Source organism: Aphelocoma coerulescens, chromosome 1 (genome assembly GCF_041296385.1).
Source record: "Aphelocoma coerulescens isolate FSJ_1873_10779 chromosome 1, UR_Acoe_1.0, whole genome shotgun sequence".
In the NCBI taxonomy this organism is placed as follows: domain Eukaryota; kingdom Metazoa; phylum Chordata; class Aves; order Passeriformes; family Corvidae; genus Aphelocoma; species Aphelocoma coerulescens.
The window spans coordinates 103,654,887-103,673,154 of record NC_091013.1 but is presented as its reverse complement, the minus strand read 5'-3'; the positions used below and the strand labels follow the sequence as shown (position 1 = coordinate 103,673,154).

Below are 18,268 nucleotides of genomic sequence, written 5' to 3'. Positions count from 1 at the left end.
AAATGTACTGCAGTCCAGCTCCAGTGCTGACTTTCTGCAGTGAGTGCTTTGCAGCAGTGAAGTCTTGCTCCTTGTTTCCCAGAAAACACCTGCTTGAGATGGTGCTTGAACTGGCTGAGTGGCACAGCCCCAGGGAGACCTGCAGGAGAGTATACCTTTGCTCCAGACGGTTTTGAAAGGGGCCAGAAGAGGCTCCTGTTAAGTGGTTTTTAAAATCACAGCTGTAAGTGGTCTCTCCTGCTCTTAGGCACCATTTGTGCCAAAAAGAAGAGACAAAATCCTCCTGTGGAGATAACTGTGACCAATGTTGAGGTGTAGAACCCTTCAAGACCTGTCTGACTTTTAATAAACTGAGCCAAGGAAGGGTTTAACTAAAGGTGCAGCATAGTCCCAAATCTGTGTTAGGCATTTGTGTGTAACATTAATCATCCCTTTGATCAGCCACCTGCCATGCTATGCTGAGCATTTTATATTGTCTGATATTGTTCACAAAATAGATAATTGTTTTGGTTTTTTGCCCCTCTTTCTTTGGTAGACTTTCTTTTTCCTCTGTGAGCTGTGCCACCTTGAACTCTTGCCAAGATGATGGTCGATATGACAGAGTTTGGGGAGGCTGCTCCCTACCTCCGAAAGAGCGAGAAGGAGCTGATGAAGGCTCAGACTGTTGCCTTCGATGGTGAGTTGCAGCCCCCTTTGTGCTGCCAGGGGCTGGTTCAGAGGGATAAGAGTCACATACAGAGGGATAAGGGTCACATACAGATGTAGTCAAAGAAATGCAGAGCAAAGCAGGATGCAAAGCCTCTGCTGTCACTGCTGTGCTGCTGCTGTTGGAGGTAGCTGGTTCAACCAAGTTTGGGTTCCTTTATTCTGCAAAGCTATTATAAACTCCCAGATAGTAAAAAATAAAAATAATCTATGGCAAGTAAGTGTTTATCTCGATTTAGAAGCAAGGTGTATTGGTACTGCTCTGCTAAAAGAGGGATCATCTCTCTGTCAGTTTTAGAGAAAAACAACAGACATTGATGTTTCTGTAAAGAGAGATTCTGTGGCCTGACTAAATGTCTTACTTGCTTTGCAGCCTGTATGGTAGGTAATGTGATGTTAGCTTTTAGTTTCTCATAATTTAATTTTCTTTAAATGGCTTTCTATGAGCCCTGAGGTTTAGTAGTAAGTGTGAATACATCAGTAACTGCGGCCTTTCACTATTCACAACAGTTGCTGTAACTAAAGGCCTAAAGTCTCGTGCAGCTGCTCCAAACTCTAAAAAGGCACATACATAACTCAGTGTGAGTTATTAATAATGCTGTTCTTTAACATAAATCTCAGAAGAATGTGAAGGAATAAGGTTAAATCTGATAGCTGGCAGTCAAATAATGTGGGCTGGATTCCTTGAGCAGTTTGAAATTCTCTGTGTGACTTTTCAGCAAACGCCTCAATTTGGTCTTGGATCTCAGTTCCTCCATCTGCACACTGGTGATAATGATTATGGATTTCCCATGGAGGCTGAGGCTTAGCTAGCATTTGTGAAATATTTTGACACCTTTTGCTGGAAGGATCTAGAGGAAGCTGAGCAGTAGTTTCAAAGGAAGACAACATTTGGGAGCCCTGTGCCTTCTGCTTCATCAGGCAGCTTCCCAGCATTGCCAATCTGCTGCAATCCCAGAGGTTTTGTGTCACTTCTGCAGAAAAAGTAATCCAGCAATCTCACTTAGCTAGGCATGGTGCTGCTGTTTGATGTAAGTCTCCTTAATTTCACAGGGAAGAAGAAATGTTGGGTTCCTGATGAAAAGAAAGCTTACGTTGAAGCTGAAATTACAGAAACCAGCGAAGGCAAAGTGACCGTGCAAACAACGGATGGAAGGGTACAAAACTGGTTTTGTCTGATCTGGGACTAACAAGGCCAGAGCTGCAAGCTACAGAATTGCCCTGGTTTCAGCTCGGTTGCCTGTTTCGTGAAATGGTGTGAATGGAAAGCCTCAGTTACTGATGCCAGCTCAGGATAGGATAACACACAAAAAACCACCAAGGGAAAACCAGCAATGCAGTGATGGGTGGGCGAGCATCAGCCACCGCACAGCCAGAGGCAAGCTGTGACTGGAGGCTTGCAACAAGCCAGTTCTGGTTTGGTCCCCAGAGCTAAAAACCCAGGCTCTAGCCAAATTTCATTACTTCTTTTGCAGCCATACCATCGTGCTCCTTACTTTTGTCATCTCAGGCTTCCCCCATTCTTCTGATACCTGTGCAAACACACGGTATCGCGCACATAGGCAGGGACTGACCCGGAGAACTTCCCTCTGCTGGAGGAAAAGCATGTTTTCTCCTATAAGGTGTATGAAGCAACAGAAAATCCCAGTGTCTTCCAGTGTTGCTGTATTTGCTTGTCTTTGCAGACCATGACTATAAAAGAAGATGATGTGCAGACAATGAACCCTCCCAAATTCGACATGATTGAGGACATGTCTATGCTGACCCACCTGAACGAGGCGTCCGTGCTGTACAACCTGAGGAAGCGCTACAGCAACTGGATGATCTATGTAAGGGCCACAGCAGGGGTACATTTAGCAACCTGCATTTCAAGTGCTGACATCGTGTTTGAACGTGCTGTGTTCTTCATGTTCGTTTTACAACTCTGATAAGTCACAAAAGTGAGGGTCTTGCTCTTTACCTCAAGGAAGATGCTGCTTGGAGCTGGCTGAATACAGGTAGACAAAATGGAGTGAATAAGATGGTGCCTGGCTCCTTGGTTTTGCTTGCTTGCCTAGGAAAGGGATGGTGTGGGACATTTTTCTTCAGTCACGTTGTTGGGGAGACCCAGTTTAATTTTCATCTTCTAACACTAATCCATGTCAACACCAGCCATAGGGATTTCTTTGTTAAGAAACAATGCCTCAAGCTCAGAGTGCTTTACACACACAAGTTCTTTAAAGTAGGACCCTTAGTTTGGTAGTTATACTCTCTCCATTTTCAGTGATAACATCAGTCTTGTTGCACTCTGGCCTTTTCCCTTGTTTTGTATCTTCCCCGTGACATCACGAGTTTCTGTCAACACCAGAACAAGCATTAGTAGCATTTAATTTTATGGGGCCCGAATTTTGTTCTCAGTTAGCTGCATTCAATTGTGTTTGAAATCAGTCAAAGGAATCCATTGATTTTCCAGGCAATCCCTGCTCTGGTTTTTGGTGTTCATCAGAAGAGCAAATCCAACATTACCCATTTAAATTCTGATTGTCAAACATTTTCTGTGTTTCTCTAATAACCCCTGTATGGACATGTAGGGCCTAAAGCATAGCTTTGTTTGCAGATCAGTATAGGTAGAAAATTAAACTGGGATCTTGCCTTAGTCTGTTTACTGGTAGGGGTTTATTCTTTTTCGTTGTAGAAAACAGGACTGAGGATTCATGCCAAGGCCATTTGGGAGCATGACCTAATGCTATTTTTAGGGGAAGGGACCTGGATTTTACCTGAAACTTTTAAAACTTAATTGAGCTCATTAATCTATGTGAATTTAGTGATTGTGCCCATATGATAACTGGGTTTCTTTGAAGATTTTGCTGCAAGCTGGGCTAAATACATGAAAAATTACCAGCTGACACCAATCGCCTGGGGTTACAACTCAAAGCTGATTCTTCCTCAGAGTGACCAGGCCCCAGTGAACTGATGTATATCATCCAAAAAGCAACTATAAAGAGATTTTTACCAACCTGGCATCTCCAAAAGCTGAAAAACGTTCCACAGCTTTGGGGTACAACACTATGAAGTGGTTTTCTCTTTGAATGCCCACCAGAAATTATCTCGAGGTTCTTGCATTAAATTAATAATGGGAGGTTGTTTCTCCTTCTAAAAATGGAGTTCAAACAGGGAAGCTGTAACTTTCCATTGCAATGTCTGTTTTCAAGAGGAAACAACTCCCATGGAATAGCAAGGCACAAAGTCAGACACAACACTATTTGCTGCTCCTTTGTTTTACTGAAGGGGATATTTCCATTTCTGGTTGACACCCCAAAACCATTTTTTTCCTTTTGAAAACTGTTCAATATCCGTAGTTTTGGTATGAATTAGGAAGTCACTTAGCAGACCAGTAGCTTCTGAAATTCAGAAAGTCTAAAATTCAAGTCAGAATTCAAATCCAAATCAGCAGCTGGCACTTCCACATCCTGCTTGGTTAACCGAGACTTCTTGCCTTATAGCTTGAGCGAATTTTTTCACTCTGGTTTTGTGTTACTCTCTAGACATATTCCGGTTTATTCTGTGTGACCATAAATCCCTACAAGTGGTTGCCAGTCTACAAATCGGAGGTTGTTGCTGCGTACAAAGGCAAGCGGCGCTCGGAGGCTCCTCCCCACATCTTCTCCATTGCTGACAACGCGTACCACGACATGCTGCGGAGTAAGTGCCACTGCCTGCCTTCACACCGGCTGCCGCCTCATCGGGCTGGTGTCACTGTGCTGGAGGGAAGTGTATGAGAGCTTTTGCAGCATGTAACAAACAGAAAAATAGTCCACAAGCAACAGGGCAGGCTGTGATGATTTTATATATGTATGTGTATGTGTATACTCATTTTGTTTTTAAACTGCCCTGCCTGTTCCTGTGGTGCTTCTGGTAGCTGTCTGTAAGGTGCACGGATTTAGCTGTCTGAGCTGAGTGAATCCATCAGTTCACAACAGAAACGGGGCCACGTCCCCAGGGTCTGTTAGTGCTTTCCCAAATTCAAAAATAAGCCTACAGACAGCTTATGCTCGGTACCATGACGCTGGTAAGAGGCGTGCATTCAAACGCCAGTGAAGGGAAGCTCTGCGGGGTGCTGTGAGCACATGGCTGGCGTGAACCTGACCTGTGGCAGTGTCGCAGCGACTGCCGTGCGTCCGGGCACCAATCCTGTGGCAGCGAACTCCACATTTCCCTGGGAAATTTCGTCCTCCTGATCCTCGAGTTACTGGGAAAAACCCGAGTTTATCAGCAGAGGGCAGCAGCGATGTGCTCACGCTAGGGCCTGCGAGGCAGCAGGATAAATCCAAAAGAGACTTGACCAGAACACATCCCGCTGTCCCTTCGTTTTAGTAAAATGGAAAGTGCCTCAGCTGTGAAGGGACAAAAAGCACCGGGCAGAGGGAATGTGTGTGTGGCTGCAAAGAAATGCTCTTTTATCAGATAAGGCTGCTCAATATGTAGCCTGCCATGATGACTGGAATTATAAAAAGGAAAGAGGAATTTAGGCTCAGTGACTTGGGAAGCTGCCATGATTTAGTGTTTGCTGAACTTGATTAATAATATATTAGGGCTGCAGAGTGTTCTAATAAATGGTTGTTTCTGATCAGGCAATTAGGCGTGGACAATAGGCTGCTTTATTCCAGCAGCATGGCCAGCTGAGGAGGGGTACATACGCATTTTAAGGAACAGCTTGTGAAAAAAGAGCAAAATTACTTGGGTTGGTCTAGTATTGCAGGAACAGAAAGGTCAGATGTGAGCAAAGACACACTCAGGAGTAAGAGAATAAATATTTTGAGAGCAGGAAATTACTTTCTTTATTATCGTTTCCCAGACACAGATGAACGTGTACAACTGACAGGTATTTAATACCAATTTGAGCAAAACACAAGAGAAGGGTTCAGAGCAGGGCTGGAACTTGCACTTCTGGAAATCATTCTGAATGATACTACTTTCTGTCTTTCTGCCTTTGCTTCATGTGATTCTCTCCTGTCCTTGCTTGACTGATTCTGTTACTCATTTGCAATTATAATCAGTGATTTGTACACCCTACTAAGTTTGCCTCTTTTTTCCCCCCCCTTCACAGATCGGGAGAACCAGTCTATGCTGATCACGTAAGTTCTTCTTTTTTGACTAATTTGAGACTCTGTTGCTGTGAAAAACTTTGAAGACAAAACCCTGATAAAATACATGTTGACTCTTAAAATCTCAGCTCAGTTGCCTGGAACTTGATTCAAGCTGAATGACTGTCAGTTTGGCCATCTGATGGGTAACTTGACCTCCATGAGAAAGGAGTAGCTAAAGGTTTGATGGAGCCTGGCCCATTTCAGATCCCCATCTGGTGAACATTCCATGTAGACATGAAAACAACTCAGCAGGCAATTAAAACAGCTCCTTGCAGTATTAGCATTTCTGTGGCTGTCCTCTTTGGACACAGATGACTCCTTCTGTTTAGTGTGGTTACTCTTGCTGAAAGTTATATTTCAGAGTGTTGTGTAGATGCATCTAAAGAGAGGGAGATGACCAAGGTAGAAAAGAGTAGGTGTGATGTTTACTGGCAAAGATGGAACAAAGATGGAGACTTGGGTGTCTCTCCTAAGTTACTTGTGCTCTTGAGTAATGCTGCAAATTACTGCAGCTTTTCTCTGCTTTTTCTAGGTCATTAACTGTATACAGGTATATGCCAGATAGTCAGGCTGGAGGTTTGTAATAAAACTTCATGCCCCTGAAAGAAGCTCAGTGTGGCGTGGGTTTGTACGGGACTTCTGAGCTCAGTTGTGTGAAGAACGAGTTACTGCTGTCATAGAACTGCACCTCTTCACTCAGTCAATTTGATGTGATTTCCACAGAAAAGGCTGGGCAACAGGCTGCAAATACCGGAGTCAGTGAGTCTGAGAACAGCCTTGAGGGGAGGACAGGGCTTAAAAGGATGAGATGCAGCTGTTTGAGCAATGTCTGTGTTCTCTTCCCCCTTCCTCTAGCGGAGAATCTGGTGCTGGCAAGACCGTCAACACAAAACGAGTCATCCAGTACTTTGCCACAGTGGCAGCCCTGGGTGAACCTGGGAAAAAGAACGTAAGTCTGCTGGTGGCTGACTCATTTCAGACTCCCGAGGTTCCTCTCCTGTGTACAACTAACCTCATGAGTCTGCAGTACTGAGAGCATGATGTTCTGAAGGGAGAAAGGCAATGCAAACACGAACTTGCCATGCTCCAGATGCAGCAGAAACTCCACTTCTGGTTCTGGACAGATGCTTGTTGCTGCCACTTTTATTTTTTTTTTTCCCCAGGAGTTTCAGTTTTTGTGTGTGATAAATATCCTTCTGATTGTGTTAAAGCTGGTCAAAAGATGGGGAGACTGTAAAGAATAAGAAATTATTTTTTCAAATGGAAAATAGTCTTCAAAGGGACGAGGATTATAACTTCTCATCAAAATGTCTGTTTCATTGAAAGCTTTTCTGTCCACAAAAAAAGTGATTGTTTTGACAAAAGATTTTTTTTCAATCAGCTTTTCTGCATTTCTGTTTGGATAAGTGCTGTTCTGCTTATAAGTGCTCTCTGAGGTTACAGTGAATACTGTATTCATGCTGTTTTTTATCTTGTGTTGCTATGAGCTTATTTGCTATGAGCTTCATTGCACTTGAAGGGTTCAGTGCTCTTTTGTGGTGAATTAACTGATTCCTATGAACTGTATTTTTAAGGCCAAAATTTCAGCTGTGCTTCAAGTCTGTGCACAGAACTCACGTCATCAAAATCTAATATACATTCTCTTGAGGCCTCCAAGACTTTCTTAACAAATGCTTGAGTTGTCCAGAGCCAGCTTCCTGCATGCAATGAGGCTGGTGTTCATCATGGTGTCTAAAACCTGGTGTGCTCATGCAATAATGGTGCTCCTACCCCTAGCTTGTTGTTTTAACTTCTGCTGCAGAAATCTACCTGGTTTTGCTCTGGAGATGTCCCATGAGGAGCCAAAACACCAACTAACTGAACAGAGAAAAGAGATTGCTGCCAGGTGGCAAGAATAAAAGAGTGTAAATGCAAACAGACAAGTTCTAGGCAATAAGATTGTGCTGTACTTGAACTTTTGGATTATTTGGGGGGAAAAAAAAATGGTGATGACAATGAAAATGAAATGCAACCTGAGCTGACAAACTACATGAAACATCTTCCAGCTGCAATACCTTGTTTTGCATCATTGTGATGTGTGGAGAATACAAAGTAACAGCCACACGTGCTTTTTGAAGTCTTCAAAAAGCACTTCTAGTGTGTTGGTGCCCATGAGGCAGCTAACCTTGCTTATTATCGTTTGTATTGTTCTTTATGTTAGTATTCACATTCTCTCTCTTTTTTTCTCTCCATTGTGTTCCTATTTTGTGAACAGCCAGCTACCAAAACTGGGGTAAGTTATGAGCTTTGCTCTTTTATTTTTTCCTCGCAAAATTGGCGTTGGGCTCTGTCAGATGGGTCACGGGCCTCAGCATTTCACTTTGTGTGGTTCCCGGGTGAATGATGAATGACCCCCGGAGCCCCGGAAGGAAAAGTCATTCACTTCCCAAACTGAACTCTATGTGAGCAACAGTTAAAGCTTTTCTCATCTCCAAAAATCCCAAATGTTACAAGCTCCAAGTGCTTTTAAATCAAGTGCATTCTAGTGCTTGTCACTGTCTTCAGTAGCCCTTCTCCTACACACATTGCTCCTTCCTCGGATGTCCCCACACGCTCCCTAGTACACTCGGTGATTTCTTTCTCATGCAGATGGCACAAGATATAAATCTACAAAGCCGAACAGTAGGGAGCAGCCGAATGTTTGAGGCCTTTTAAGCGCTCATAATTGACTGATGGTCTCGCTGTTCTGCCATTCACACTGTGCCGCCCCTGGGCTGAAGCTAAATAAATCACTTTGTTACAGAGGCTCCACTCTGTAAGTGAATGCATGGCTGAGTTAGAGCTGAAAGATGAGTCTGTGGCCTGTAGGTTTCTCAACAGTATTTCAACCTTGATTTCTAGGGAACCTTGGAGGATCAAATCATTCAAGCAAACCCAGCCCTAGAAGCTTTTGGAAATGCCAAAACCCTGCGAAACGACAATTCCTCGCGTTTCGTAAGTCTGCAGCATAATCTAGTGATGTCTTATTCAAAAGTGGCCAGTTAATAACACCTGTGTCATAATCCCTTCATAAACTGCATTTTGCCCACCAAAATGATTGCATTTCCATGGAGTGAAAGAATAACGTAGTAGGATCTAACAAAAAAACCCCTATTGAAATGATAAAAAAATAAAGAGAAACAAAGATCAATAATTATTTCTTGCTGAATAATTATTTAAACTGTTTAAATTATTTAAAATGAACAGAAGCCCAGTTTTAGGAAGCCCTTTGAACAGCAATGGTAGATCTTCCCCAGAACTGCCTCTGCACTGTTTTCCTACCCCTTTTCCCACTAGCCTGTCTTTCCCCCTTTCTATAGTAGCTGTACTTAGCCACTGAGAGTCAGAAATCCACCGCAGTCCCTGTTCCCTCCCACATCCGCCCCTGTGCAGACCCTCCCTGCAGCAGTACTCCTACCCATGAGCCATTACATTTGCCTTTTTGGCTCAGTAAGCTGTCCCTGCTGTGCTGCCGTCACCTTGGGGCTCTCCTCCTCTCCATGAGGTTTGCAAGAGAGCAATCCTCTTGGGAGCTCTGCCTCTGCCACATTTGGTTGACATTGTCTCAGAGGCCCGAAAGGAATGGCATGAGGATGACAAGCCTGAGTTTGGAGCCCATGCTTCCCTAACAAATCCTGTTAAAAATTAGATTGGAAGGGGTGGAGAGGATCAGAAGTTGTAAACATTTGTAAAGCTACACAATTGTATAAGGAGCTTGTCAGCTAGAATGGAAATTAATTGTTTTTAAAAGTTCATGTGTTTGAATACAAGAAACTAAATAAAAACTACAAAATTTTTATGAATTGGCAGGGATGGATATGTAAATTTAATGGGCAAAGCTGTGTAAAATCACAGCACTCTTTTGACATAAGTAGTTGCATGTAAGTTAGGACTGCAAATGAGGAGAAGCCAAAAAAAGGAAGTCTGTGTGTCTTAAGCCCAGGCTTATTGCTCTGAGTCCTGCATTACAGTAAACCTTCTTCATGCAACTGGAAGCCATGTGCTTTGCCATGTCTTAGCCTGGCAGATAAGTACACTGTTATCCTTTCTCCACAAGCAGATTACATAGCTCTGTGTACAGATTTAGGCTTGGAAGACAGTAGTATCATTGCTCGATATTTTTCATTGAAAATATGCCTGTGCAAAGCCAAGGAGTTAGCATAAACTGATTCTTTGGGCCAAATGATTTCCTTCAAGCAGCATCCTTTGTTTCCCTCTGTGTATACTATATGCACTAATTAGAATATTCTTCTGTGTCAATTAGGGCAAATTTATCCGAATCCATTTTGGAACTACAGGCAAGCTGTCATCTGCTGATATTGAGATTTGTAAGCAGCAAACTCCCTCCTTGTAAAAAATACAACTGCTCATGTGAAAGCCACAAGAGCCTTTCTCACTGAATTTTCCTTTGTGTGACTAGATTTATTGGAGAAATCCCGAGTGATTTTCCAGCAACCTGGTGAAAGAGACTATCACATCTTCTACCAAATCCTGTCAGGAAAGAAACCGGAGTTACTAGGTAAGCATTGTGTGAATCTGCAGATTTTAAGAACCCCAAACTGAATAGACAGTGGATAAGAAGGGGTGAGGGGGCAAACCCATGTGCAGAAAGGCCCTTATGCTTCCACTTGGTGAAATTGAACTTCCACTGTCAAATGCAATGTTTTAGAGATGTTGTTCCAGTAGCAGTAGCAGAGACTACTTTTCTCATATTACAGATTAATCTAATGGGAGTAAGACTCAGGCAGGACTTTTAAAACCTAGCACTATAAAAGCAAAAAGTGTCACACTGAATTACACTGAATTTGTGTAATCCAAGCTCTCAAAACATCTGGAAAATGCTATGCCTCCAGAAGCATTTGTGGTGATAAAACTTTAATTATCCAGATTTTCACATAAGAGAAGATTTGCTTTTAGGTCCATGAAGAAAAGCTAGTTTCCTCTTTCTGCCCCAAGTGACAAAACTGGCATCCCAGAATGTTGTGTAGCAGGGGGGAATATTCAGAGCTGCCTGCTGCTGATTATGCGGCGATTACCCCTTTGAAGTTTCCCCTGGCTCAGTGTGGTCCCACAGACCCTCTGGAGAAGGGCAGAGAGGGGCTGAGACCTCTCTGCTCCTACCTCCTAATGCTTTGAATAAAACCTTCACTGGTTTTTTAAGTGCCGTGGTTTGCTGACTTCAGTTTGTGCTCTGAAGGAACACATTTTGTAAAATGCATTGGGGAGTCACTTTATTGCTCTTCTAAACTCCCACTAAGCCATAGCAATCATAATCTCTTTTGAAGTCTTATTATCCTGACAGTGCGTGGTCAAGTCCCTAACACTCTAAGCTTTACGTGGCCTAATTAACGATGATTACGGGAAAGATTTCAAGGAAGCTTTGCACTGAGATTCCTGTGAGAATCCCTGTGCTGGGAAAATGCTCTATTTCTCATAAACTCTCTGTGTACTCCACAACAGCACACACCTTTCTGGCTAGCAGGAGCATGTCTGCAGGCTCTTGAAGAAGCTGAAACCAACAGGGACTTGTGTTTTGTAGACACAAAATGTATGTGCTTGTATATAAACACATCCGTATGTAAATATGGATAAGTAAAAATATCAATAAGTATGGATGAGGATAACTGTAGATAAATTGATATATATCATAGTGACTACATAGCAGAGTAAGACAGGCTTATAGAGAATAAGATTTCATATAAACACACATTGATAGACATATATTTACATATATATATATAGACATGTAGGGTGTGTGTCTGCATATAAAAGATTGAAATCTAGATGAAACCTCAGTCTGGTGAATGTGGCTGAAACTTTCAGTTGATTTAAGGAAGCAGGACTCTGCCTGTACTTTTGGAGCTAGCTAGCTTTGTAGAAAATAACTCTGCATTTTTGCGTTTCCATATGAAGGAAAGATGAGAAATGGGGCAAGCCATATTCTGACTTTTGTTTGTCAAAAGCCAGGTGTCTTCTGCAAAGAGTGCTGGAAGTCACTGTTCTGTGAGTCTGTTATAAAAAAGGGGAACCATGCCCATACTCCCTGTCTTGGATCATACTAAAATCTTTTTATCCTCTCTATTTAGATGGGATTTTTATCCCTAAAGGCATGCAAGGCAGAAAGTAGGACTATACAGGAAATTATGAGCTCAATATACTGCAGTACATGCTTAATAGATGGGTATGCACAATAGATGTTAATACGCAGTATTTCCATAATCTTTTTATTCACACTTTCTCTACGTCTTCACACTAACATCGAATAAGAGAGTTGGTTTCTGCCCTGCAGTTATTAAAATAAAAACAGAAAAACAACTCAGTAGTGCAGAGACAAATGTAGGTTACAGCTGATTTTTCCATCTCCATTTTTGAGGATAACCTGAATGGATGGCAGTTTTGACCTTGGCAGTTCCTTTACAGATATGCTACTGATCTCTACCAACCCATATGACTACCACTTCTGCTCACAAGGAGTAGTTACAGTGGACAACTTGGATGATGGAGAAGAATTGTTGGCAACAGATGTAAGTCTGTATAGATTTGAGTTTGGGTTTCCTAGATCAGGGGAGGAAGATTGCTGGGAGGAGTCTAACTTCTGTCACCAAAACTCTTGGAGTAAAGCAAAAGCAGGAATGGGTGTTAACTGCATTCAGACCATCGAGCACAAGGCCTGGTAAATCGTTACACTTTTGAATGTGGTCCATGTAATGTCCCTCTTTTATAACTTTTGTGTATAAAATGCTAGATGAAGAGAGCTTTGCCCTGGTTCCCCTGCCACTGCTGGGTCTTTAGGGTGTTCCAGTGGCTGCTTTGGGTGATAACACCCCTTAGCAGGATAGTAATATCTGCCATGCAAAGGTAGATTGAGGGGCTGCAAAACACCGCTGCTTTTGTGCAGGTAAGTGACAAAATAGCTGTGTTTCCTTTCCATAGCAAGCCATGGACATCCTGGGATTTGTGCCTGACGAGAAGGCTGGTTCCTACAAGCTCACAGGTGCCATCATGCACTTTGGGAACATGAAATTCAAGCAAAGACCCAGAGAAGAGCAGGCAGAGGCTGATGGCACTGAAAGTAAGAATAACACCTGAAATTACTCCTCAGCTTCAAAAGTCTGGCATGTATGAGGCAGTGTGCTGAGGAAGCAGCAGCCTGTTTGCTTTGTTCTTGCACACTGATCAGCCAAGAGTGCTGTATTTGTAACAGGCTTGTTCAGTGGTGGATGACCTTACTCAGCAGGAGATGAACAGACACAGTCAGGCTAACAGGATCAAATTCTGGTTTTGAGACCATTTGCACAAAATGGTTGTGAAATGCTGCTGCCTTAATTTTCTCTTTTGTGACTTCAGGTCTTGCTTCTTTACTTTCTCTTGCACCTGAAACTGTCTATAACCAGTGCGGCGATATGATCTTTTTCCTAAACCTGAAGAGTTTCTTAAGTAAGATTCTTGCAGCAACTGGGGTATCAACTAGTTAGATGACCTACCATAAGGGACAGTACAGGCATACCTAACATAAATCATTAAGAGACCAAGGTCTTTATCCAATTTGTCTTTGGAAGTGGATGTGCTTAATACTTTTTCTTTAGCTGGGCATGTTTCCATGTAGATGTTTAAATACAATTGAAACCTTGTTTCTCTTGACCAGGTGCTGACAAAGCTGCCTACCTGATGGGAATCAACTCCTCTGATTTGATTAAGGGTTTGTTGCACCCAAGAGTGAAAGTTGGCAACGAGTATGTGACCAAAGGTCAAAGTGTTGAACAGGTGAGGAGACGCTTTCAGGATATTTGGATACCTGTCTTAAAAGCCTTGAGGATTTGCCTGTAACATTTCAGAGACAGACAACTGCTGGAAATATTAACAAGAGCCTCTAGTAGTTGTTCTCATTTTATATCCCCAAACTTGGGGAAATAAATGGCATAATTGAGAGAAACTGGTGAAGAGACTGACAAAGGAATATTGGCCAGCACTGCTTTTGATAGAATTGTTTTTCTGATGTGTTAGTAGCAGCCACTCCAGGAAACCAGATGCAGTAAAGCCACATGGGGATTGATAGCTAATTCTGGATGAGAATTGTTACCTAGAAGTGTTGAGCCATGGATTATTTATTCACTCATCACTCATTCATTATTCATGTAATTTTAATCTCTGTGTGACCTCAATCAGCTAAAGGCAATATCCACTTAAAGTTATCTCTTAATTTAGGGGAAAAAAAGTCCTTGGGTTGCTATGCTACAACTGTAGCAATACTGTAGAAAATGCTGCAGCATTTTGGTTACAATAAAAGTTGCTGTTTGAAGACAGCCTGTGATACAGGCTCAGAAACTGGAAAATGCTACAGAGAGGTCTATCCTAATGGTGTAAATGTGCATAGGCTAAAGAAGAGACTTTAGACAGACTTTTTCTATTGCCTGCTCATGCTGTAGCATCCCTCAAAAATTAGAAGCAAATGTCAATTAACAACCTGAGCATAGATCTCCCCCCTATTCTGGCAGTAGCTCTGGAATCATAGCTGGCATCTGACCTGTGAGCTTTCTGGTACCTTACTTCCACAGAAATACAATGGATTAAATCATTTGGAACTTGCTTTCCAGCTGTTTGCCAAGATGTACTTTGCGAGCACTTTACGTACATGTTAGTAGACATCCACATATATAGCAATGATTTGGAGAAAATTCAGCAGAGATAGGAGGAGAAGCTGTGTGTTGTATTAACTATGCCTTGGTGATTGTACAAACCACTGTGAAATTTCATTTATACTGTAAACAGACATTGAAACAGGCTACTGCACCAAAATCCTTGTGTTCCACAGTGAATTTTGTTTCACACAGTGGTATTCTGAAACATGTGTTTTAGGTTCTGTATGCTGTCGGGGCCTTATCTAAGGCAGTGTATGATCGAATGTTCAAGTGGCTGGTGGTCCGTATCAACAAGACCTTGGACACTAAGCTGCCAAGGCAGTTCTTCATTGGAGTCCTGGATATTGCTGGGTTTGAAATCTTTGATGTGAGTATTAATGTGTGAGGACTGGGTGGAAGGACATAAAAGATGCCAAGAGATAGCTCTTGGCTGGGTGTTTCTCTTTCTAAATGAACAGAAGGCAAAGTGCTGAGAAAGCCATAAGGCAAATAGTGTATATGATTTTACATGGGTTTTTTACCATGAACAGATGTAAAAACCACTTGGCTGGACATGCCAATAGTTCCTGGGAACAACATCTCAGATGCTTTGGGCTGTAAACAGTTTCCTTCTTGCTGTTCCACCAAGTTAACTGCGATGCAAATGCTTCTTTTTTATCTCTTTCTGCAGTTTAACAGCTTTGAGCAGCTGTGCATCAATTACACTAATGAGAAACTGCAACAGTTTTTCAATCATCACATGTTTGTCCTGGAGCAAGAGGAGTATAAGAAGGAAGGCATTGAGTGGGTATTCATTGACTTTGGCATGGACCTGCAGGCCTGCATCGATCTAATCGAGAAGGTATGAACATGCTAAGGAGTATTTACTGAATTGGTTTTATTCATGATGCTCCCCTGGATGTGTCCTCTCGGCCCAGTGAACAGAGGAGGATAAACAGCATGACAAACTTCTTGCCTTTCTACCTGCAATACAGAATCAAAGGAAAATCAGTGTTTGTGGCTACTCAGCTTTACCTTTTTAATTCTGCCTTACAAAGCCAACAGCAGCCAAAGCTGTAATTGGCAATGTAACTGGTAATTTGTATGGCTGGATCATCTTCCCTGGTTTGCACTTTTATCTTTCTCTGTCCCTGCTGTTCCTCCATTTAGTCTGTGCCACATATGCTTAATATCAAACTCATCAGCTTTTCAGGGCAAATGCAATGCTTTAGTCTTGTGCCCTGTGAGGCTCCTCTTTCTCACCTTACATGCTGATGTGTAAAATCCTTTGTGCTCTTTCTACCCTGAAAAGGAAAGAAACCTCTCACCACCTCCCCAGCATGGGATATGCCTTTCTGTTTCCCTTCTTTGTGAGTATAATGTGGTCCTGGTGGGGACAGTGTCCCCTGCTGTATAACCTTTCTTTCTATCTCTCTTTCTGCCATGTTTTATGGCACAGCATCTAACCCTGCTGGTCTGTGAGGAAACACGAAATTTTGCTTCTTGCATTAGCAGGAAATTTGGAACAGCAGTAGAAAGGCTGACTATTAAATTGTCTTCTATTTGATCACTTTCTCGTCCAAGGGCAGGATATCTGTGCATGGTCCTAATCCCTCAAAACCAATCTGCCCAGTGCTACGAGGTTCATTCATCTCTTCCCGAGATATGAATGAAAAAAGGCTGATTGGTCCAGCTGCCCTTTCTGGAAGCCGTCATAAAGCCTCCTAAGGCAGAAGTGACATACTGAATAGCCAAAGGTGACATTCTGAATAATCAAAGGGGTGGTTTCTATTTTAACAGAAAAGACAAAGACTTCTTTCTCAGGTTGAGAAGAAATTTCACAGGCTTCAAATTCCATCAGATAAAACTTACAGGCTGCATAGCCCCTGGAAGCAGGTAGCCTAAACATTTCCCAACAAAGATGCTCTTAAATCCACAGCCACTGGGAATCCTGTCTATCCTTGAAGAGGAGTGCATGTTCCCGAAAGCTACAGATATGACATTCAAATCCAAACTCTATGACAACCATCTTGGCAAGTCACCCAACTTACAGAAGCCCAGGCCTGATAAGAAAAGGAAATATGAAGCTCACTTTGAACTCCTTCATTATGCTGGTGCAGTAAGTTCCTCTGCTGGCTGGTAGACTTTGTATCAGAGGTCTTCCAAGCGGGGTTTGGCTGTGGCACACAATAAGGGAGGGTGGGAAGGATGAAGAGGGGAAGAAAGGTACAGTGAGGAGTAAAAGCAAATATCTACTCTCTCTGCACAAGTGTTGCAGCAGCATGAGATGTCACCAGACTCCAGGACATCTGCTCCTTAGATATACAAATAGAATGAAAAAAACTCAGGAGGGCTAATAGTACTTTTGCTGGAAATATGCCTTACTTTGCCTTTATCATTTTTCCTAGAACCAGATGAAGACTAGTAGTAATTAAACAGCAGCAGCATAATTAAACTACTTTTCACCTAGATTTCCTGGAAAAATGAACTAATTTCTGAGTAACTCAAGGGATGGTAAAAAAAAAAAAAAGACATCACTTTTTACTGCGTTTAGAACCGATATGTCAAATTAGCAAAAGAAGTGTGGTTAGCTCTGATGTGGTGGTTGAGTTTACAGGTTCAGTGGTGATGAGGTGAATGAGAACATAATCCAGTACTGTGATACCTGCACCAAAACTTGTCCAGTTTTGAAGTTCTGTTTTCAGGCCAGATAGGCAGAAAGAATTGGAAAGGGTCACAGGAATTTTTTAATCAAACTATGATTGATAAGAAGCCTCAGCATAGCAGAGCAGGAATTTACCTGATGCTGTTAATTTCAAATTATAATTGAGCATTAAGCTAATTTTGTATTTATTTTTAAAAAATGCTGATCTTGGTACTTATCTGTAGATTTTAATGTATTCAGCAAAGAAAATTAGAATTTCTATTCCCTTGTGGTACTAATAATGGAACATATTTTCCCACTAAACAGAGCTGTGGCGAAGTCCTGGAGATAGTTTATAATCATTAAGATTTTGTTAGAAAACCCCAGTTATTCCAGAGTAGAATGCTATTTTGAAGTTAAATTATTACTTGTGTGATTTATACTTCAGCACTTTTTAATAGGGTTCCTGGGACACCAATGCCATGTGGCATCTCCACAGATAACCACATGGAGTCCATTAGAAGATGTAGGGACCAGATAGTTTGGAAGGGGTATGTGGCATTCACAAGCTAATTATTAGGAAGAGAGGTTTGGGAATTAGGAAGCAGAGAACTGGAGGGGAAGTGATGAAAACCAGGGCAGCTGGTACTGCTCTGAGCACAGCTCTTCACGAAAAGTCATTGGCTTCCAGCCAAACCACAAAGAACTCCTGGCTGCTCTGAAGGGGAACACTTGCAACCTCTGGTTTGTTTTCAATGCCTTGCTGTAGGTTCCCTACAACATCATTGGGTGGCTTGAGAAGAACAAGGACCCGCTTAATGAAACTGTAGTAGGCATTTTCCAGAAATCATCCAACAAACTCCTGGCAAGCTTGTTTGAAAGCTACGTTGGCGCTGACAGCGGTAAGCAGAACCAGCTCACATGGGCTTTCTTTGGGTTTTGGGATGTGTGCTTGGGAATGAATTTCAGAAACTAAGCAATTCTCTCAACTGCAATTACCTCAGTGCTTGATGAGGCAGTGACTAATTATTTAGATGTGTACAGCATCTGTAGGAGTTTGCCAGTTATAGGAAGGAGATCATTAACTCAGCTAGTTGGAATGTATAGTACCTCTGAGCAACTGTGGCAAGGAAAGCTGTGTTGTGACCAATCCAGTG

General features: G+C 42.3%; 1 protein-coding gene across 1 annotated transcript in view; it reads left to right on the top strand.

Annotated features, from left to right (window-relative positions):
- The first annotated feature begins 534 nt into the window (after positions 1-534).
- Positions 535-18,268, top strand: part of MYH15 (myosin heavy chain 15) — a 45,388-nt gene continuing 27,654 nt past the window's right edge. Inside the window, exons 1-17 of the mRNA XM_069022330.1 lie at positions 535-676; positions 1,759-1,862; positions 2,391-2,534; positions 4,230-4,386; positions 5,792-5,819; positions 6,687-6,780; positions 8,086-8,103; positions 8,712-8,804; positions 10,114-10,177; positions 10,270-10,368; positions 12,270-12,373; positions 12,783-12,921; positions 13,495-13,613; positions 14,706-14,855; positions 15,159-15,329; positions 16,407-16,586; positions 17,881-18,013. Coding sequence (XP_068878431.1) covers positions 583-676; positions 1,759-1,862; positions 2,391-2,534; positions 4,230-4,386; positions 5,792-5,819; positions 6,687-6,780; positions 8,086-8,103; positions 8,712-8,804; positions 10,114-10,177; positions 10,270-10,368; positions 12,270-12,373; positions 12,783-12,921; positions 13,495-13,613; positions 14,706-14,855; positions 15,159-15,329; positions 16,407-16,586; positions 17,881-18,013 — 1,891 coding nt within the window. The 5' untranslated portion in view covers positions 535-582. The remainder of the gene's footprint in view (positions 677-1,758; positions 1,863-2,390; positions 2,535-4,229; positions 4,387-5,791; positions 5,820-6,686; positions 6,781-8,085; positions 8,104-8,711; positions 8,805-10,113; positions 10,178-10,269; positions 10,369-12,269; positions 12,374-12,782; positions 12,922-13,494; positions 13,614-14,705; positions 14,856-15,158; positions 15,330-16,406; positions 16,587-17,880; positions 18,014-18,268) is intronic.